A 23,336-nucleotide genomic window follows, 5' to 3' on the forward strand; every position below is an offset into this window, starting at 1 on the left:
GCTGTTTCATGGTTTATACTGATTGAATCTTGTAGTCTGGAGATTTGGAAAGGGCTGTTCATGAGCATGTTATCTCATTAGTAAATAAAACAATATTCTGTTAGTATCTGCAGATTGAGATATATGCAAATTAAGAATCATAGAATCATAGAAAACTTACGCCACAGAAGGAGGCCATTCGGCCCATCGTGTCCGCGCCGGCCGAAAATGAGCCACCCAGCCTAATCCCACTTTTCAGCAATTGGTCCGTAGCCTTGCTGGGAGGTGCACATCCAGGTACTTTTTAAATGCCTCTACCACTCTTTCAGGCAGTGAGTTTCAGACCCCTACCTCTGGGTGAAAAAATATTTCCTCAACTCCCCTCTCATCCTTCTAAAAATCTATGCCCCCAGGTTTTTGACCTCTCTGCTAAGGGAAATAGGTCCTTTCTATCCACTCTATCTAGGCCCCTCATAATTAATTTTGTACACCTCAATTAAATCACCCCTCAGTCTCCTCTGTTCCAAAGAGAACAACCCCAGCCTATCCAATCTTTCATCATAGCTAAAATTTTCTAGTCCTGGCAACATTCTCGTAAATCTCCTCTGTACCCTCTCTAGTGCAATTACATCCTTCCTGTAATGTGGTGATCAGAACTGTACACAGTACTCAAGCTGTGGCCTAACCAGTGTTTTGTCCAGTTCCAGCATAACCTCCCTGCTCTTATATTCTCTACCTTGGCTAATAATGGAATGTATTCCATATACCTTCTTAACCACCTTATCTACCTGTCCTGCTACCTTCAGGGATCTGTGGACATGCACTCCAAGGTCCCTCACTTCCTCTACACCTTTCAGTATCCTCCCATTTATTGTGTACTCCCTTGCCTTGTTTGCCCTCCCCAAATGCATTACCTCACACTTCTCCAGATTGAATTCCATTTGCCACTTTTCTGCCCATCTGACCAATCCATTGATATCTTCCTGCAGTCTACAGCTTTCCTCCTCACTTTCAACCACACAGACAATTTTTGTATCATCTGCAGACTTCTTAATCATGCTCCCTACATTTAAGTCCATACCATTAATATATATCACAAAAAGCAAGATACCTAGTACTGAGTCCTGCGGAACCCCATTGGAAACACCCTACCAGTCACAAAAACACCCGTCCATAAGCGACCATAAGAGATAGGAGCAGGAGTAGGCCATTCGGCCCCTCGAGCCTGCTCCGTCATTCAATGAGATAATGGCTGATCTGATTTTTACCTCAACTACACTTTTCCGCCTTTTCCCCATATCCTTTGACTCCCTCGACCAGTACCCTTTGCTTCCTACCACTGAGTCAATTTTGGATCCAATTTGCCACTGTCCCTTGGATCCCATGGGCTTGTACCTTTTTGACCAGTCTGCCATGTGGGACCTTGTCAAAAACCTTGCTAAAATCCATGTAGACTACTTCAAATGCACTACCCTCATCGACACTCCTTATTACCTCCTCAAAAAATTCAATCAAGTTAATGGGAACATTCATTTAAATTTCATTTGTGGCCCACAGACTAAGTGGTATGCATCTAGGTGGCCCATGAAGACAAAGAATTTGGGCATTCCTGCTTATAGGAAAAGGTATGAACACAGTTTTTTTGAGCAGTTCACTCTCAAAAATAACTCACAAGGTCCTATATCTTGCCACTTAAGTTTAGATCGGTATCAGACACAATCCGCAACAACCTCCATCACTAAACATTGTGTTTTTTGAGGTCACGAGTCACATAAGATTACTTTAATGAAGGCTCTTATCCCTCTATCTCCTAGCTGCCAATTTCTACATACCAACTTGAATGAAACTCACTCTCTGTCTTGCCCCTCCCTCTCAGACAGAGCACCTCCTCTGCATATACTTCGACTAAGCAGTCATTTGGGCCATAAGAGGAGAAGGGAGAATGAGGATTGAAGACTACAGGGACTTCTCTATTATTATCATGCAAAGAGTATTTTGTACAATTTCCTATGTCCTACATCATATAGAATTATTTTAATGTAACTGCTTTCAACCAGACGTTCATAGCGACCAACTTTCCACAGGTCACTCATCCAATCAACGTCTTCCCCTCCCTCCAGGGTGCAGCACCACATCCATGTGCACTTCCAGCATCTGGCCACAAGGACAAGATAACAGCAGAAGGTGCAATAGGATATGGAAATTAGGAGAGGGGGATTGAGATAGGGCGGTGTTGGCCAATAAAAATTGCTGACTAGACACAGGAGTGGCTGTGACCACACCGTTTTAGTCACATGCGCTAATTTTAGTAGAAAACTCCTTGCATACACTCACACAACACAAGTAAATGTACTTCATGTATATATTTACTTAGCAAACACGTACCAACGTTCAGTAACCAAGAATTCAAGCACTCACAACAATCAAAAAGCACTCACACACTCTGCTTTTCATCACACCATTTTACCAACAAATGCACAAAAGATTAAAGTACACATGTATACGCCGAGTGAATATATGTATTGAGATTACATGCCCAACAAGACCGATCTTGCTTATTTTTATTTACTAATCAGAAATTCAATTAGCCACATCTGGATTCCCAATTAACCACATGTGGCCAGTGGCAGACATATTTGACAACACTGAGATAGCAGGCAGTATTGAAGACTGCAGAAATTTCTCTATATAATTATAGAAAGCAAATGGTTATAATTTTTTTTATGTATTTCATTATAGTAAATAATGAATTACAGTTCTGGTCTCCATATTACAAAAAGGATATAGATGTACTGGAGAAGATGCAAAAGAGATTTACACGGATGATATCAGAACTGAGAGGTTATAATTATCAGGAAAGACTGAACAAGTTGGGACTCTTTTCTCCAGAAAAGAGAAGGTTGAGAGGTGACCTAATGATGATGGGGTTTGATAGGGTGGACGTAGAGAAGGTGTTTCCACTTGTGGGGGAGTCCAAAGCTACGGGTCATAAATATAAGATAGTCACTAATAAATCCAATAAGGAATTCAGGAGAAACTTCTTCACCCGGAGAGTGGTTAGAATTTTGAACATGCTACCACATGGAGTAGTTGAGGCGAATGGCATAGATGCATTTAAGGGGAAGGTAGATATGTACAAAAGGGATAAAGAAATAGAAGGATATGCTGATAGGTTAGATAAAGTAAAGTGGAAGGAGGCTCGTGTACATCAGCATAGGCCTGTTTCTGTGCTGTAAATTCTATGTAATATGTAAAAATAACCTATGAGTTTTTGCATCACTTAACAAAGTTGCTAGTACTAGGGGCTCCCAGCATCCCATTACCCACATACCAATTCAAGTCTCACTCTAAGACCTGCCCCTCCATGAGATGTAGCAATCTCTCTCCATTTATTGGTCTCTAGGAGAGCAATGGAAAAAGAAGAGTGGTGATGTAGTGAATTTTTTGTATAACTCACTATCAAAATAACCTCTGAGGTATTGCATTATATTGGGTTACTTTAATGAAGGTGCTCCTGCCCACGTATTTCCAGTGGCCGACTTTCAACTTCTCTACTGACGGTTCTCACCCCTTTGTGTGTGTATACCATCCAGCCATAAGGGGAGACAATAGCTAGGGGCACAATGGGGAAAAGGGATAAGGATCATGGCAAATTTTACATATATGTATATAGAATCAAATGAATGCTTTTGTAGTTCACTATCAAAAGTAAACTTTCATTGATATGAGGTTGCATGTCACCATAAATTGTATCCTTTGAGCTGCTATGTCACATGGAGAGACTTTAATTGAACACTCACTGGTCTCCAGCAGTTTATCTTCTATAGGCTAGATTACTGAGGAATAGGTCAGCGCGCGGTACTTGTATGACAGTACAGGCTCAGGAAATGCCGAGGTTGTGAGTTCAAGCCTCACCTAGAGCAGGAGCAGCCAATTGAGGTCTCACTTGACTCCTGCTCCTGGGCTGTACGTATCTCCCACCAGGTGGCCACTTGAGGGAGACAACAGCAAAGAAGTCAGGGATGGGGAAAGGGCATACCCTGAGGTTCACAGGGATTTTTCTATGCATAATAACTATAAAAGGGAAATGGATATAGTGAAAATAGTCCTATGAGGTCCCATGACACTGCAAGTTATGTTGGGGTTAATTTAACAAAAATGCTCACTCTTGCTAATTCCAACTGGCCTATCTTTCACAGATTGACTCCCTTGAGTTTATTTTAACTCTCCTCCAGTGTAAGGTGGGCTACCTCACTGTATACCTTGCCATCAGAGGGAGACTGCAATAGGTAGTACATATACACCCAGGTCTCTCTGTTCCTGCACCCCGTCTAGAATTGTACCATCCTCCCTGCATCCAGTCTGTCTTGCCCTGTCAGAATTTAAATGTTTCAATGGGATCCCCTCTCTTTCTTCTAAACTCTAGTGAATACAGGCCTAGTCGACCCAATCTCTCCTCATACGACAGTCCTGCCATCCCTGCCATGAATTAGAGAAAGAGAGAAGTTGTGATTAGTAATGGCAATTATTTGAAATAGATTAGATATTCTGATACAAAATGGCAGATGGAAAGCACAAACAGAAAAAATATATAAGCTGTTAACCTTTAGGGAATGGGCAGTACCCCGAAAGGTGATAAGGGAAGGGGAAATGCCAGCAGTTCAGTCAGTCTCTCTCATTCTCTGGATGCCTCTGGATATTTATTTTTGACAGAAAAAGAATCTCTAACTACAAGTTCCCCCAATAGTTCAGTTTGTAGCAAGCCCCCCAGTGTAATTGGTAGGAAAAATATCGAGAAATACGGTCAGGTAAAGTAACATTTGTGAATATGTGTGTATATTTGCCAAAAACAAAAACTTTCACAGCAACACTAGCAACTCTAACTGGATCACAGCAAGGTTATATGGGGTTTTTTTAATGACTATTTTGCATACAGAAAGAGGGAGAGAGAAGCGATGAAGAAAAGAATCAGAGACAAATAAGTACAAAGACAATGAGAGAAAGCATGTGAGTGCCATACAAAAAAAGATAAAGACATAGAAATAATGGAAGACAAATAACAAGACAGAGAAAGAAAGAAGAAATAATTAGAAAGTAGGAACCAACAGAGAGACAGAGTTCAGGAAATAATTACATTTTATTTTTTACTTTTGTCCTTGAGCAAGACCACAGAAGATTGACTAATATTCAATAAAAAAAATAAAGTATATATCTCCCATAAATTAAGTAATAGCTATGCATCTGACTGGTGAAATAAAATCATTATTTGCTAAATTGCTCAATTGCGAAATTTAAATCTGAGATAGATAGCCTTTTGGCAACCAAAGGTATTAAGGGATATGGGCCAAAGGCAGGTATATGGAGTTAGATCACAGATCAGCCATGATCTTATCAAATGGCGGAGCAGGCACAAGAGGCTGAATGGCCTACTCCTGTTCCTCTGTTCCTAAAATGAAGTATCAGGGGCCTCTATTTTAATGTTATATTTTAATGTTATATTTCAAAACAAATATAAAATCTATTGAAGAGGCCTCATTGTTGGAGCAGTGGGTGAGTTCCTAAATCACGTCGCTGCTCACCTGCCCGAAACTGACCCGCAGTTAAAATCGCGACCACTGCCTGGTGTAGCATTACACACACCAGAATATGCAGGTTAAGAGCTAGGAGCAGGAGTAGGCCATAAGCCCCCTCGAGCCTGCTCTGCCATTCAATCAGATCATGGCTGATCTTCTACCTCAACTCCACTTTTCCATCCGATCCCCATGCCCCTTGATTCCCTTAGAGTCCAAAAATCTATCGATCTCAGCCTTGAATATACTCAACGCCTAAGCATCCACAGCCCTCTGGGGTAGAGAATTCCAAAGACTCACAACGCTCTGAGTGAAGAAATTCCTCCTCATCTCAGTCCTAAATGGCCAACCCCTTATCCTGAGACTATGCCCCCTAGTTCTAGACTCTCCAGCCAAGGAAAACGGCCTCTCAGCATCTACCCTGTCAAGCCCTCTCAGAATCTTATATGTTTCAATGAGATCCCCTCTCATTCTTCTAAACTCCAGAGAGTATAGGCCCATTCTACTCAATCTCTCCACATAGGACAACCCTCTCACCCAGGAATCAATCTAGTGAACCTTTGTTGCACCACCTCTAAGGCAAGTATATCCTTCCTTAGGTAAGGAGACCAAATTTGTACACAGTACTTCAGGTATGGTCTCACCATAGCCCTTTGCAATTGCAACAAGACTTCCTTACTCTTGTACTCCAGCCCCCTTGCAACAAAGGCCAACATACAATTTGCCTTCCTAATTGCTTGCTGTACCTGCATATTAACTTTCTGTGTTTCGTGTACAAGGACACCCAAATCTCTCTGAACACCAACATTTAATAGTTTCTCACCATTTAAAAAATATTCTGTTTTTCTATTCTTCCTACCAAAGTGAATAGCCTCACATTTCCCCACATCGTACGCCATCTGCCACCTCCTTGCCCACTCACTTAACCTGTCTATATCCCTTTGCAGACTCTTTGTGTCCTCCTCACAGCTTACTTTCCCACCTCGCTTTGTATCGTCAGCAAACTTGGATACATTACACTCGGTCCCTTCATCTAAGTCATTAATATAGGTGCAATTCTAAGTCTGTGCTGAGTTGGCTGATCTCAGCTGAAAATAAAGAAGAATTTGCATTTATATAGCAATGATTGTACTGCAATTGACCTAATCGCCTCTTGGAACGGGGAGTGGAAAGTTCAACCATGGTTCCTGTCCCTGATCACTATCCAGTGACCAAAGCTGGAAAGTGGATATAAGGGGAAGACAGGGTTAACTCAGCTGTAATGGCCTCATGGTCAAATAGCCTGCCATTGCATCGTGTTTCAATTCACACACGAAGAATGGCCATTTGGAGAGATACCAGATTGCGGCTGGCACCTGCAAAAACATATCCCAGCAAGTGTTAGCACCTTCATTAGCTGAGAGAGGGAAAAAACCTTGAAAAAATAATTTATTGAAAGCCTCATGTATTTACAGCTTTTCATAAAGAATGGAATATTTTGCTTCAACTGTTGATATATTTAAAGCTCATTATTACAGTATGTTAACAGCAGGTTTCAATGGCAAAATCTGTTGAAAGCACCTTTAGAATACATTTATAGATGAAAAATGTGCATGTATTGTGCTTGACTTTTAAGTCCGGCCTCCACAAATCAAGCTGGAGGGGGTAGGGAGGAGAATCTTATTTTGAACTCAAAAAAAAGGTCAACTAAACATCCCCAGGTAAGTGCTAATTTAAAATATCCCTGTCAAAACACAATTATTTACTACTGACAGGTCCAGTCATCTCTGCTCAGTAAATATGTCCAGAAGTGCCCGATTACACAATAACTCTCAACCACAGGGTCTGGGACTCGTAAATGAGGACTGATAAATATCCTGAAGAGCTGACAAAGAATCTGTGGAAGGGAAATTCCTGTATTAGTGAGAGGCCAGCTTGGGGTGAAGGTGCAGGGGAAACAGAGATCCAAAACCGAGGGCAAACGTACAAATCAAATTCACAATAATTATGTTTCTGAACAGTTTGAAGACAATTCAGCTATGGTACATTAATGAAAAAAATGGAGAAGATGTCCAAGGACCAAGACGGCAGAAAATTAGTAAGTGAGTTTGGAAGGCAGAGAAAACAAAGGTTAGAAACCAGACAACAAAGGAGTTTGGCAGTGCTTAATGGTATATGCCTCAGTGCAAGGAGTCTAGTGAACAAGGCAGATGAGCTAAGGACACAGATAGACATGTGGAAGTTTGACATCTTAGCTATTACTGAAATATGGCATAAAGAGGAGCAGGAATGGCAGCTCAACATTCCTGTTTACAGGGTTTTCAGACGAGATAGAGAGGGGGATAAAAATGGAGGGGGGGTGGCAATATTGATTAAAGAAACAATTACAGCTGTGAGGAGGGATGATATGTTAGAAGGATCATCAAATGAGGCCATGTAGGTTGAGCTAAAGAACAAAAAAGGGACAGTCACACTGCTTGGAGAGTACTTTAGAGAAACAGTCAGAGGGAGATAGAAGAGCAAATATGTAGGCAAATCTCTGAGAAGTGCAAAAACAATAGGGCAGTAATAGTAGGGGATTTCAACTACCCTAATATTAACTGGAATACAATTAGTGCAAAAGGTACAGAGGGTGCAGAATTCTTAAATTGAATTCAGGAGAACTTTGTTAGCCAGTATGTAGCAAGACCAACAAGAGAGGGGGCAGTTCTGGATTCAGTTTTAGGGAATGAAACGGGGCAGGTGGAAGGGGTATCAGTGGGAGAGCATTTTGGTGCTAGTGATCATAATTCAGTTAGATTTAGCATAGTTATGGAAAAGGACAAAGTTAGAACAGGAATAAAAGCTCTAAATTGGGGAAAGGCCAAATTTACTAAGCTGAGAGGTGATTTAGCAAAAGTGGACTGGAAATAGCTACTTGAAGGTAAATCAGTGTCAGAGCAATGGGAGGCATTCAAGGGAGAAATTCGAGGGGTTCAGAATAAACATGTTCCCACAAAGAAAAAGGGTGGGACGGCCAAATTTAGAGCCCCCTGGATGACAAGGTGCATACAGGGTAAGATAAGGCAAAAAAGGGAAACTTATATCAGACACCGACAGCTCAATACTGCAGAAAGCCTAGAGGAGTATAGAAAGTGCAGGGGTGAAATTAAAAAGGAAATTAGGAAAGCAAAGAGAGGGCATGAAAAAATACTGGTAAGTAAAATTAAGGAAAACCCAAAAATGTTTTCTAAATACATAAAGAGCAAGAGGGTAACTAAGGAAAGAGTAGGACCTATAAGAGACCAAAAAGGTAACCTATGTGTGGAGGCGGAAGATGTTGGTATTGTTGACCGGAGGTCACCGGTTACGATTATTGGCTTAGTACACAGAGGAGACGGTCAATTCTCTCTTAATTCTCAATTCACTTTATTAACGTTATTAGATCATGTACATACCGCTTATACGTCTGGTTAGATATAGGCATGCAGTTTACAGCAGGTTATACAGTTTTATACTCAAACTAGGATTTAAACGCACACCCACTAGGTTTCTCTGACTAACACTCTCTGAGGGGTCACAGAATAGAAAGGATATTATATTACCCGGAAAGGAGAGCTGACGCTGGCCAGGCGTTCGTTCTCTCTCTCTTGATGTCATCTCTACGTCCCTGACGTAGTCTCTACGTCCCTGACGTAGGGTCCCTACTTCCGCGATGGTTAGTCTCCGGAGTTTCCGCAAACAAACAGGCACCACGCCTGCAATTCTTCAGTTTTAACTCCAAGTCTGTCTTTTCGAATGATGCTGTCTTTCTCCGGTTGGCTTAAAGTTGCTGGAGTGGTCGGTGTCATCCCCTGATTGGCTCTGTTCCAAGGGGCTAGGTAGCATCACCTCATTACTCCTTTTCTAAATAAGGCCTGGTGTCTCATCAGAGCTCCTTTGTCCCTTAGAAGCGGAACTAATTCAAACCGTTTCCGGCAGTTAAGACCAGTGACTGAACTCCAGGTCACCTCAGTTCAAAAGTTAGTGTCTTTGTTAGCAATTCGAATTAAACTCAGTAGTTTTCTGCAGCCCCTGGCCAACAGTATGATTCTTAATAAATATGTTGCATCTGTCTTCACAAAAGAGGAGGGGCGATGCAGAGATTGCAGTTAGGGAGGTGGAGTGTGGAATATTAGATGGGATAAACATAGTGAGAGAGGAAATATTAAAGGGTTTAGCATCCTTGAAAGTAGATAAATCGCCAGGCCCAGATGAAATGTATCGCAGGCTGTTAAAAGAAGCAAGAGAGGTAATAGCAGAGGCTCTGACCATCATTTTCCAATCCTCACTGGATACAGGTGTGGTGCCGGAGGATTGGAGGACTGCTAACATAGTACCATTGTTTAAAAAGGGAGAAAAAGATAGACCAAGTAATTTTAGGCCAGTCAGTCTAACCTCGGTGGTGGACAAATTATTGGAATCAATTCTGAGGGAGAGCATAATTTGTATATTAGAAAGGCACGGGTTAATCAAGGACAGTCAGCATGGATGTGTTAAGGGAAGGTCGTGTCTGACTAACTTGATTGATTTTTTTGAGGAGGTAACAAGGAGGGTCGATGAGGGTAATGCGTTTGATGTAGTGTACAAGGCTTTTGACATGGTCCCACCTGGCAGACTGGTCAATAAAGTAAAAGTCCATGGGATCCAAGGGAAAGTGCCTAGTTGGATCCAAAATCAGCTCAGTGCAGGAAGCAAAGGGTAATGGTTGATGGGTGTTTTTGAGACTGGAAAGCTGTTTCCATTGGGGTTCCACAAGGCTCAGTACTGAGTTCCTTGATTTTTATGGTATATATTAATGCTTTGGACTTGAATGTGGGGGGCTTGATCAAGAAGTTTGCAGATGGTACAAAAATTGGCAGTGTGGTTGATAGTGAGGAGGAAAGCTGTAGACTGCAGGAAGATATCAATGGACTGGTCAGGTGGGCAGAAAAGTGGCAAATGGAATTCAATCCAGAGAAGTGTGAGTTAATGCATTTGGGGAGGGCAATCAAGGCAAGGGAGCATACAATAAATGGAAGGATACTGAGAGCTGTAGAGGAACAAAGGGACCTTGAAGTGCATGTCCACAGATCCCTAAAGGTAGCAGGACAGGTAGATAAGGTGGTTAAAAAGGCATATGAAATACTTTCCTTTATTAGCTGAGGCGTAGAATATAAGAGCAGGGAGGTTATGCTAGAACTGTATAAAACATTGGTCAGGCCACAGCTTGAGTACTGGGTACTGTTCTAGTCACCACATTACAGGAAAGATGTGATTGCACTAGAGAGGATACAGAGGAGATTTACGAGGATGTTGCCAGGGCTGGAGAATTTTAGCTATGAGAAAAGATTGGATAGGCTGGGGTTGTTTTCTTTGGAACAAAGGAGGCTGAGGGGAGATTTAATTGAGATATGTAATATTATGACAGGACTAGATAGAGTGGATAGGGGGGACCTATTTCCCTTAGCAGAGGGGTCAGTGACCAGAGGGCATAGATTTAAAGTAATTGGTAGAAGGATTAGAGGGGAGCTGAGGAGAATTTTTTTCACCCAGAGGGTGGTGGGGATCTGGAACTCAGTGCCCGAAAGGGTGGTAGAGGCAGAAACCCTCAACTCATTAAAAAAGTACTTGGATGTACACTTGAAGTATCGTAACCTACAGGGCTACGGACCAAGTGCTAGAAAGTGGGATTAAGCTGGATAGCTCTTCTTCGGCTGGCACGGACATGATGGGCCAAATGGCCTCCTTCTGTGCCGTAACTTTCTCTGATTCTATGACCGTAGCTTTGGTTAATTCAGCCAAGACTACCATTTTTTATGGAAGGGTGTTTTTTTTTGCCTCCAGTTTCTCTACTCCTCCTTTGAAGGCATTGACTCATGCTGGGATACAATTTATTGGCACCAGGCCCTCTCATATCTCGCAGGAGTGGTCATTCTTCATGATTGAGCCTACATATTGATCCTGTCTTCATCCAATGTTCAAATATGCGCACTTTCCAGCAGGAGTCATTAAATAGTGATCAAAGTGGAAACCCTGGCTGCTGAAGCTAATTGTAATGCCTTTACTGCTAAGATCACCTAACTCAGCACAGGCCTGAAATCAAACCTGGGACCATCTCATCCACATGTTCTGCCTTTACCAACTGAATAACATTACAATTTTCAAAGTAATTGGCTACCAGAACTACAACTGTGTGTTTCCACCCACCTACCCTGGTACTTGCAATTGGCTCACTATCTAGAAGTTTGCAAGATCTGTTTGAAGGTGATCCAGTCACTAATTCTCCTTCACTTTCTGTAGAGAAGTTTCTTGGCTTTCACTCTGTACTTTCTCTTCCCATCCCCATCCCACCCCCTCCCCCGCTCCCTGCCAGTAATGCCACAGTTGATATTAGCAATTCACTTTGTAGAGAATCCCAGGCATAAGGTTGCAACCTACCCATCTGTGAAACAACCAATTTTAATGCTAATGCATCCACCATTGTGCTGCCTCAGAGTTTGCTTTTAATCCAGGCTATATAAAGTCTTTAATGAAACACAGAAAAAGCTGGAAATATTCAGCAGATCAGGAGGCATCATATGATCATCATCCTCAGTCCTACTGAGTATTTCCAACTTTTTCTGTTTTTGTTTTCAGATTTCCAGCATCTGCAGTAATTTTCTTTTTGTCTATATAAATTCTTTCTCATTAAACAGAGGATAGCAGATGGTAAGACTGGAAATGAAATTACAATGGATTTGTATGTATATATATACCCTGCAGTGCTATTATGAAAGATTAAGCGGTTACTTGATAGATAGATCCTTATTGGCATCACCCAATATCTTTGAATTAGGAATTTACAATTTAAACTGCCCTTGCAATGATGAGATGCAGGCCTTTTCTTTAGAAAAAGAATTGGTGAATTTTTGTGCTCATCAAGGCAAGGGATGTTTGCATTGGCATCTAGTGTTGGAATCAAGCACTTTCAGGCCAGGCTCTGGTACAGCAGCCAGCTAGAGAGTAAAGATTCTTTTACTCTGTCCCAACAAAACATCCAGCTCCAGCCCAGACCTAGTCTCAGAAACACATTCCCTACTGCACCAGTGTGATATTTCCATTTTCCACACTAGCCTGTTCTCCTTTTAAGTGAGATTACCAATTCTGTGTTGCGCGCCTATGGCCACCAGGAATCAGGTTTTGATTGTGCAAATGAATTTCTCATAGGATGGGCCATGGCAGGCAGCAGGGAGAGAAGATTTTCATCCTTTCACTCAGAGCTGGATTCAAACACAGGTCCCAAAGTTGAAAGGTAGTGTGTGTTAACTCAATGCACCACCCAGTCCCCAGTGATGATACAGTTCTACCTTAGGAACATAGGAACAGGAGTAGGCCATTCAGCCCCTCGTGCCTGCTCTGCCATTTGATAAGATCATGGCTGATCTGTGATCTAACTCTATATACCTGCCTTTGGCCCATATCCATTAATACCTTTGGTTGCCAAAAAGCTATCTATCTCAGATTTAAATTTAGCAATTGAGCTAGTATCAATTGCCGTTTGCGGAAGAGAGTTCCAAACTTCTACCACCCTTTGTGTGTAGAAATGTTTTCTAATCTCGCTCCTGAAAGGTCTGGCTCTAATTTTTAGACTGTGCCCCCTACTCCTAAAATCCCCAACCAGCAGAAATAGTTTCTCTCTATCCACCCTATCTGTTCCCCTTAATATCTTATAAACTTCGATCAGATCACCCCTTAACCTTCGAAACTTTAGAGAATACAACCCCAATTTGTGTAATCTCTCCTCGTAACTTAACCCTTGAAGTTCGGGTATCATTCTAGTAAACCTACGCTGCACTCCCTCCAAGGCCAATATGTCCTTCCGAAGGTGCGGTGCCCAGAACTGCTCACAGTACTCCAGGTGTGGTCTAACCAGGGTTATGTATAGCTGCAGCATAACTTCTGCCCCCTTGTACTCCAGTCCTCTAGATATAATGGCCAGCATTCCATTCACCTTATTGATTATTTTCTGCACCTCTTCATGACACTTCAATGATCTTAAATTTTAATACAACTGGAAATTCTCTCTCTCTCTCTCTCTCTCTCTCTGCCTTTCGGGTCTCTTTCTCTCTGTCTGTACAATTTGACACATTGTGTATTCAATATACTGGGACCTACTGTTTTCCGTGGCTAACCTGTCTGAACACCAACGACACCTTTGATTGGTGTGATGGTGTCCCAGCCTAATATAAGAAATGCGATTTGAGAACCTCTCATTCACTCACTCACCTGACGAAGGAGATAATCTCCGAAAGCTTGTGATTTTAAAATAAAATTGTTGGACTGTAATTAAGATCAGCGGACTCAGCACGGATCGGGAAATCAGTTATTTTTTCTTTTCAGGACTGTGTGGCTCAGTATAACACTACATCATGATCAACTGTAACTATAATATAATGGGACAGTCTGACAGTACACCAATGGGATGAGCAATTGAATGGTGGGATGTGGACAGATAATGTAATCTCACAACATTCACTCAGCCATCAACAGAGCCTTCATGTTCAGGGTTTGTTTTAAATTGTGTTCATTTGACAAAACAGCTCATTTTAAAGGCTGTATATAACTTTACTTTTGTTATAAAGTCTTTAGTAGCAGATAAGGATTTGAGCTATTAAATCTAACCAGAATCCACCATCTCCTCCACCCACCCCTCCCCCTCATCCCCAGGAGAGAGGACAATGCAGGTGAAGTCAGAGAGATGCAAGAGGTCAGTGAGACAGAGAATATGCAGCAATTCAGGAGAGACTGGGAAAAGTAGATGGTCTGGGAATTTGAGCAAAGAATGGAGAATGTCTCGCCAAAGAATACATTGGAAAGGTGATGCCACAATCTAGCGCCCCTAGTGGGGAATGGCACTCGCAAAGAGCGTATGTTGGGAAATCCTGAACTGTGATTTCACATCCGTTAATCTATTGGTCTGTAAATCTGTGATTTCCCGAGGTGCACTCCCTGCAAGTATCACTTCCCACTGAGAGCACTGGATCATGAAATTACCCCTTGTAAACGACCGAGAATTCCAGGAGGGAATTGGGAACCTGGTGGCTAGCCATTCTAAAAAGGGATATCCAGTACACAGTCACAACAAACTGCAGACTGTATTTTGTTCATGTAACACATTGTGTGCGTTAACCCGTGTGCAACACATTGCAGACCTTTGTTATCCTGCATGTTATACACTCCAGCGTATGTTATCCTGTGTGTAGCACACGCCAGACTGTTTTATCCTGTTGATAACATATTGTAGACTTGTATAACTTACTTTTTAATGGTGAACTGAGTATGAGACGTGAGAAAACACTGCACCAGGCACCATGTTCACGTATAACTCAAAAGAGCCCCGCAGAACCAAATCAGGGGTTTTGGAAAACAGGATAAACCTGTCGACCTTCAGGTGAATATTATATCAAGTCTTATTCAAATTCGTTCATTTTGGTTTAACATGTCACCTACATCTATGTGTTTAACTCTTAAAAATCAGTTGTAAACAATTTTACAACACCAAGTTATAGTCCAGCAATTTTATTTGAAATTCACAAGCTTTCGGAGGCTTCCTCCTTCCTCAGGTGAACGTTGTTGGACTATAACTTGGTGTTGTAAAATTGTTTACAATTGTCAACCCCAGTCCATCACCGGCATCTCCACATCTTAAAAATCAGCACAGTCCTTTATGTTTGAATGGGCTAATGATATATCTCTAATCACGAGTCTCACTCTTCACGTTTTCTCCACGTTAACAGTTCTAGTCAAAATCTGTAGGAAAATACTCAGAAATTGTAAGGATAATGCAGGTTTTATCAGGAAGAATCAGATAAAAAGGAAAACAAAGTATTTTCATTGGAATCCTAACCTATATTAATAATCATCACCCTAATACTTGTTTGACCTGACCGAGGACAGGGCTGATGGATTCAATGTAGATAAGATTATTGATCGTAACGGGGATATATCTATTTAATGGGACTGGTTTTATGGAGAGAGCTGAAGGAAATGCATTTGTCTGATGGAGACTTCAACTGCACGATAAATATCGGGAAGAGCCCAAAAGCAAACGGTTCTTAAGTTTTAAGGAGAAGTTTGTAAAATGACTCATTGCACCAATACTGAATATATCTGTCTTTGAAAATGAATTCCTCATAAGAATCTGCTTCCGACGAGATTTGTGGAATTGGCTGTAATTGTTGTGCTGACGATATAGAAAAAGGCTTAAGCGACACCATCTGCAGCAAAGCGCTCCACGTAAGCAGCTCCATCAAAATTATAGGGGATCCTTCAGAGATGCTGCAATGAAACAAACGGAAGCACACGCCCTCACACACCCCCGGGTGGGTTTATTTGTCCTGATTGAAGAGCCTCGATAAGACCTGGAGGGTCGGTGAGGAGATGTCACTTGTTACTGGGCTCTGTAGCTGGCTGACTGGAGCAGTGATACCATGGACACTGCACTTTACTGTGTCCGAGCCAAAGTGACACTGGCTTGCCGGTGCTGCAGGGGACGCCAAGCAGAAACACGGAACCCAGTTCAGGCTCAGAGGTAAGGTTTAACTCTTCCATTTATAAAAAAAACCCAGACCTTTCGTACACTACGCAGAAATTCCTATTTTAAAATGAGACTTTAACAAATTAAAGTTTGACTGCCACTGTCATAATTTTAAAGAATTGAGAAGTAATAGCAATGATTACTGTTTAATAATTTAGTTAAGAACTGCTCGAGAATTCAGTACCTGAAAACAAAAACGGATGGAAGATCAACTAAGAAACTTTTAATGGTCTTTAACGTTTAATAATAATATGTAGGTTAAGTATAACAATGAGTTTTCTAGTATTATGGTTTTACAGGATTGCCTTCGTGTTAGAAATTGTTGAACGTTACGATATAAAATCTACCCTAAAAAGAGTTTGGTTTTTTTTCCGGATTTATTTATTTTTGATCAGCCCTGACCTGCTAACGTTTCCTGCTGTTTTTCTTTGCTTCTTTGTGTACAGTCCCCCAGCGCTGTGGAGACCCTGGATGATAACAGCAAGAGATACCGAAAAGCATAGGCAGAGCTCGGTAAGAAAGATACTCTCGTGTCCGCACCTGTTCACTGTTTGTTACCTCAGCTTGTGCAGTCAAACTGCACTGAGGCGTTTTAAACTGAGCCGCAACCATCTATTACTGGTATTTCACACAGTGTCTCTCATTCAGAGATAATATCGCACATACCAAAACAATCAAAACAGGGAATACTGGAAAAACACAGCAGGCCTGTCAGTATCTGAGAAAAGATCGTGTCATCATAATTGCAAAATCTATCTTTTCACTTTCAAATACCCATTAATCCACCGTGTATACCCAGCATTTTCTGTTATTTCTGCTGCATGTATCAAGCATTTTCCATTTTTATTGACCCTATATATACGCACCAGTTTCTGTTTTTCTATTTGCTGCTCATAAATAGCATTTTCTGTTTGTATTTCCAATGTGTATAACCAGCACTTTCTGTTTACACTACTGATGTGTATTTCCAGCATTTTCTGTTTGCACTACTGTTGTGTATTTCCAGCATTTTCTGTTTGTATTTCCACTGTCTATATCGCGTTTTCTCTGTATTTCCACAGTGCATATCCATCATTTATTGTATGTATTTCTACTATGAATATTTGCGTGGGGGTCCTGTCTCACCAACCTGATTTAATGTTTTGAGTGCCTTATGAAGCTGATGGATGATGAAGCCCAGTGGATATTGTGTAGCTAGATTTTCAAATAGCCTGTGATAAAATGTCACACATGAGACTGCTAAGTAAGGTTGCATCTTGTGGTATCGGACAGCAGATAAAGAATTGGTTGTACATTACATATGCAGAGGGTAGTCGTTAATAGTAATGGATATTGTGTAGCTAGATTTACTAGAATGATTCCAGGGATGAGGGACTTTAGATACGTGGATAGACTGGAGAAAGTGGGGTTCTTCTTCTTGGAACAGAGATGGTTGCGAGGAGATTTGACAGAGATATTCAAAATCATGAAGGATCTCGACAGAGTAGATAGAGAGAAACGATTCCCATTGGCGGAAGGGTCAAGAACCAGAGGACATAGATTTAAGGTGATTGGCAAAAGAACCAAAGGTGACATGAGGAAAAGCTTTTTTACACAGCGAGTGGTTGGGATCTGGACTGCACTGCCTGAGGGGATGGTGGAGGCAGATTCAATCATGGTCTTCAAAAGGGAACTGGATAAGTACTTGAAAAGAAAAAAATTGCAGGGCTACGGGTTAGGGCGGGGGAGTGGGACTAGCTGGATTGCTCTCGCATAGACCCAGCACGGATTTGATGGGCCAAGTGGCCTCCTTCCATGCTGTAACCTTTCTATGATTCTATGATAATGGCTTTCTGTGGAGGCAATCACTGGTGGAGTCCCACAGGGATCAATGTTTTTAGGGATGCTGCTCCACCATCATTATTAATGACCTGGATAAAGGCATTGGGAGAATGATCCACAAATTTGGAGATGACACTAAAATATGTGCAGGAGCTAGGACCTTAAATGAAAACAAATAGTTTGCAGGTGGATCTAGGCATAGTGGTGAAATGGGCTTCTGTCTGGCAGATGAATATAGACAAGTGCAGCATAATGCATTTGGGCAGGGGCAATTCCAAGCATGTTTACAACATGCACAGTTATGCATTCAAGGCTGTTGAGCAGCAGAAGAACCTGCAGAATTATTGAAGGTCCATGGCCAATGTTGCAAGGCTGTTGCAAAAATGAATAGGGTGTTAGGATGTATTGTTAGGACAATTAAATATAAGACTGGAAGCACATTCCTCTCCTCATATAAAGCCTTGGTCTGGCCGCATCGAGATTGCTGTATCCAGTTTTGGTCCTCACACATGGTGGGAGATATCAAGGACTGGGAAAAAGTTCAGAGGAAAACCACTTGATTGATATCTAGTTTAAGGGTCTTGCTACTCTGGATTTTGAAAAAGGGAACTGGACAAGTTCCCACAAGAGGAAGATATCTCGTATTTTAGAAGATAAGTGGGTTAACAAAGACTGGAGAAATCAGTCATTGTGATCTCCTAGAGCTTGCTTGATTACCTTTGGAGGTTGGAGAGGAATTTCCCAGCGTTTTTCCTAAATTAGCCTAAGATTTTTTTTCTGTTTTTTTTTGCCTCTCCCAGGAGAATATATGGTTCCAGGGAAGGGGTTGTTAGGAATAGTGTATATGGGATGAGGTATATGGCATGTGTAGGTTGCACCATGTTCAGATGGGATAGGCTTGATAGGCTTTTTTTCCTGTCCTTTTTCATATATTCCTATTTCCACTCTGTATATCGAGTATTTTTGTTTGTATTTCTGCTGTAGAAATCCAGCATTTTTTTCTTCATTCTGTTGCATATAAACTTCATTTTTAGTTTGTATTTCTGCAATGTATATCCAGATTTCACTTCTTATTTACATTTTATTTTACCAGAATTTTCGGTTTGTCTTTCTGTCATGCATATCCAGCACTTTTTATTTGCATTTTTGTTATGGATACCCAGCATTTCCTGTTTGTACTTCAGCTGTGTATTTCCAGCATTTTCTTTTGGTATTTTAAGTTTCCATTTAAAACAAGATATTTATGGGTATTGTAAATGCTGAATTATATTGACAGCCCCTCAGTGCTTCAGATCCTATCACTCCTGATCTAAATGAGACTCTACGCTAAGTCCAGTTGGAACTGGGGTGAAAACATAAGTTTTTCACTTGTCAGTCAAAAGAAAAAAATGTGCTTGAATGGAACAACTTTACCCTGGGACTAAGGATGCTAAAGAATTAGTTGTAATTTACCTCCATGGATAGGAAAAGACTAACCTACTCCCTTATAACAAAATAGATGCTGTCTAGAATTCCCTCCCCCTCACATTTAGTCAATAATGGAGACAAGTTCCACCCCTTGTTTGGGGAAGAAACTTTTTCCTTCAATATTTACATTTCTATTGTTTAAACTTCCAGTGATTAATTATGTTTAAATTTAATTACAAGGTTGCACAGAAATTTATAATGGAAAAAATTGACTCAAAAGTGACAACAGGAAGTATTTTTAATATATTTATGGATTTGTTTTATTTCAAAGCCCTGCTCAATAAAACCACTAACCTGCTAAAATGTTCCAAGATGCTTCACAAAATGTGGAGGAACAGACACCGAAAACAAGGACAGGTGCCCAAGGCTTGGGCTAAGGGCTAGGTCTTGAGGACAATTTTGAAGATAAGGACAGACTGACGAAGCTGGAGGGATTTAGGGAAAGGGTTCCAGAGTACGGGGTCAGAAGCGCTAAAAGCTAATGGTGGACCAGAATTGGAGGAATGGCAGGTACGAGCTGGGTGGGGCTGGGTTGGCTAGCAAAAGTAAGATGGGACTGTATAGGAAGGATTTGTGAAGGAGGACGAGGATTTTGTCTTGACTTCAGGCTCAAATAATAAAATGAAGAAAGGAATCTAAGAAGAAAGCACAGCCAAATTGAAATATTTACTGCCAGATAGTTAGTTACACGTTAGCACTCTCACTATCTCTTAAATCATAAGCTCTAAAACAGCAGAGCCGGGAACTCCGTTGCTTCAAACACATTCCCTTCCGTTGTGTATCAGTAGGACATGCATTCCAGGCACCAGCAGATTCACCCAGGGGCGAAAGTGTGTCTGAAGATGGTCGGGTTTTGCTTCGCGTTTTGGATAGGTACTTATGACAATGCGCAAGGAGATGGGAGTTCCTGTTTAACGCTGTATTCCAATGTTAATACTTTAACGATTCTTTTTTAAAAATGTTCTTTTGCTCCATACAGCTTGGTTCCGTTCCTGATGGGAGCAGCCCTGGGACCAGACAACCCTTGGGATTCCAGCACCCCGTCAGGTAGGTAACAACCACAGGCCTGTTGAGCTCCGCCTGCAGTCTTAATTTAAAACATTCCTTTACAGTGGTTAATAGCCGCCAAATTAGATTTTTTCCCCCTGCCTTTACCACCCAATGTAAAACAATAAAATATCTTAACTATAGAACTATTAAATTAATTTAATATCATTTTAAAATTCTACTATATTATTGATGCATTTACTAGAAAAAAAATCTGTTCAGATCGCTTTAACTGAATCCCATAGGCAGTTCCCTTAATGGGCTACTCGTGTTTGAATTTCCAGGCTGTATCTGCCCAGATCCAAAGCTGAGCATTACCTGCATCATATGGGAGAAAAAGTTCTAGCGAGCTTCCCCGTTCAGGCAACAATGCATTTCTATAACGACGATTCAGACACGGAGGAAGAGGAGGATGAGGAGGAGCTCATGTCCTGTGACATAGAATCAGAAAATGCCCCGGAAACAACGGAGATGTTTTGGAAACAGTAAGGAGAGGCAGAGAAGGAGATGGATCAGCTTCAAAGCGGAAAAGCTGTCTTCTGAAAGTGATACCACAGCAACAAAACTAAGGCCAATTCTGCTCTGCTGTTCATGTTCAATTGTAGCTATAACTTCTACAGCTGCAATTAGGTATTTGCATATATCACTGCAAGGAAATGACAAATTTGCACTGTTGTGTATGTATATATGAATATATTTTGAACATTTATTTTATTACTGTAACCAGTTTAAAAATAAACCTTTCGCACGTGGATAAAATTTAACCGAGACGATCCTACTAATCAGAATACAGTGAATTCCTAAATGAGTAAAGTCTATTATATAATACTAAGCTTTGGAAGGACTTTAGTTGTTCTATAACACTGTGTGTGTGCCAGGGGTGTAGGGGGTGCAATGGGCTCAAATACCATCCTTTCACTGCCAGGATCTGGGTTTGAATCCAGCTAAGGCTGCAGAATGAAATATTCCTTTGTCTGGGCATTTACACTCAAACTGTAGCATTGGTGCAAAGTGGTTTCACTTCACACAGACGTTGCATTTACAGTGTAAGTGCACCTTGAATTCGGAGTCAGGGTCTAACCTGACACCAGAGCAAAGAACGAAGACATTAGAGGACCCACCTCTGCACTGCTGACGCACTGGAAGGCCAGAAAGGAAGCCGCCAGGCGGCAATAATGGTGAGGATCATTATTTTTATCCCTTCCCTGTAAAGCTTCCGTGCAGCAGATTTAGAATTAACTTTGGTTCCTCTGCATTTGTTGACCAGGTAGTTGGTGGCCTGTCCCTTTAAGCTGCTGCTGCACTACTCCATAAAGTGAATAGTAAAATGTTGAACAAAAATGTCTTTAGATCGCATGGTGTTAATTATGAAGGCCAATCTATGGTAAAAGAAATGGGACAATGATGGTAAAATAAATTTTCATTCAGCTGCTTTGACATTCAGATATAAAAGCAAAATCCTTTGATTCTTGATAATGCAGCATCAAATTTTGGTCAAAGCATAAATAAAATCAGAAAATAGTGTGTTTTCCTCAATGTTCTGCTCTAATTATTCATCGTTCTGCAGCTGTGTGCTACCCCCCACAAGTGTGTGAGCCAAAGCAATGAGCTTCAGCAGGCTACTTGATCATGGGAGTGGGCAGCACGGTCAAGCCCTATCCTGTCCTTATCAGACAACCATGCATGCACGCATTCTAGCAAGGGGTCACTCAATAGTAATCATGAGTGGGAACCCTGGCTGATTTTTCTCCTCTGTTCCCCAGCGCAGGGAGACTGAACATTTCTAAGCAAGAACATTTAGTCAATTTACGCGGAATTTGAGTTGTGAAAGTGTCACAGAAACCAACAACTTTATAATGTTTCAATAACTAATTTTACAGCCAGACAAGATTTTCACCAATTTGTCCGGGCAGGATTTAAATCTGTGTTTCAGAGGTGAAAGCACAGGGTTTTAACTAGCTGTGGCACCATTCCCTGCAAATTTGCAACATATGTGGCTTAAAGATTTATAATAAGCCAAATAGTTATAGACTTGACAGCAAACAAAACCTACTATAAATATGATAATAACTGAGTCAGCAGCTAATTTATGCGCCTCATCTCTTGAAGGTGAAAACTCCACAGGTGCCGTTAGCTCCCAGTAACCTCATCCAAGTGGTAATTTTTCCATGCATGAGTCTATACAGTGACAGATGGTAAGTCATTCGACCATGCTGAGCATCATAGCTGAGCCTATCCTATCCTTAACCCCACACACACTTTCCAACAAGGGTCATTTGATTTGGATAAGGAGGGGGAACTATTGCTTATTCCTTCTGAACTCTCCTACTTTCCGTTTTATTTTAATTTTCAAAAGCTAGACCTACATTTTCTGAAGAGCAGTAAGCAACAAGCAGTATGGTTAGTGATTATCAGTGCTGAGATATGAGTGACATTAAAGTAAAAATAAATAAAAATGGTGAGTGAAACCTGGTGACTTTGCTTTGAATCAAGGTTAAGATGACTTTAATTTCAAAAACATAATTTGCTACTTATAATTGATTGTGGAGATTCAGGCTTAAAAACACAAAGCGTGAAACTTTCTGAGATGTTGAATGATGTTTAATTGGATTATTTTTGGGAGTGGAGGAGAGAAGTAAAACTTTCTGTGGAATAATATACTTTTTAATAAAAAGTAATCATTTTTCAAGGTATGAGCTGCTATCTCCTGCCCCAGTATGATATAAAAGGAATTGTCCTTGGAATAGGGGTAAGCAAAAAAGAAGACAAATGGGGTGAAATCCTGCAAGGTGTGCCATGGTCTGCTCCAGTTTTAGTGTAAATGCCCAGAGAAAGGAGAATTTCATTCTTCAGCCTCAGCTGGATTTAAACCCAGATCCTGGTAGTGAAAGGATGGT

The 23,336-nt window shown here is 41.1% G+C and overlaps 1 protein-coding gene across 1 annotated transcript; it reads left to right on the forward strand.

The window, feature by feature from the left end:
* Positions 1-15,316: 15,316 nt before the first annotated feature.
* ripply3 (ripply transcriptional repressor 3) lies at positions 15,317-22,989 on the forward strand. Its single transcript, XM_067993280.1, has 4 exons — positions 15,317-16,098; positions 16,551-16,617; positions 20,372-20,439; positions 20,724-22,989. Exons 1-4 carry the CDS (start codon positions 15,998-16,000, stop codon positions 20,926-20,928), a joined length of 441 nt encoding a protein of 146 aa, XP_067849381.1. The 5' UTR covers positions 15,317-15,997; the 3' UTR covers positions 20,929-22,989.
* Positions 22,990-23,336: the final 347 nt, after the last annotated feature.

The sequence above is a fragment of the Heptranchias perlo genome, chromosome 11, assembly GCF_035084215.1.
Source record: "Heptranchias perlo isolate sHepPer1 chromosome 11, sHepPer1.hap1, whole genome shotgun sequence".
NCBI classification, from domain to species: Eukaryota; Metazoa; Chordata; class Chondrichthyes; order Hexanchiformes; family Hexanchidae; genus Heptranchias; species Heptranchias perlo.

Coding starts and splice junctions, on each gene's coding strand:
- ripply3 (XM_067993280.1), top strand. CDS start 15,998: ATGGACACTGCACTTTACTGTGTCCGAGCCAAAGTGACACTGGCTTGC. Junction 16,099..16,550: donor AACCCAGTTCAGGCTCAGAG/GTAAGGTTTAAC, acceptor CTTTGTGTACAG/TCCCCCAGCGCTGTGGAGAC. Junction 20,440..20,723: donor GGATTCCAGCACCCCGTCAG/GTAGGTAACAAC, acceptor TTGAATTTCCAG/GCTGTATCTGCCCAGATCCA.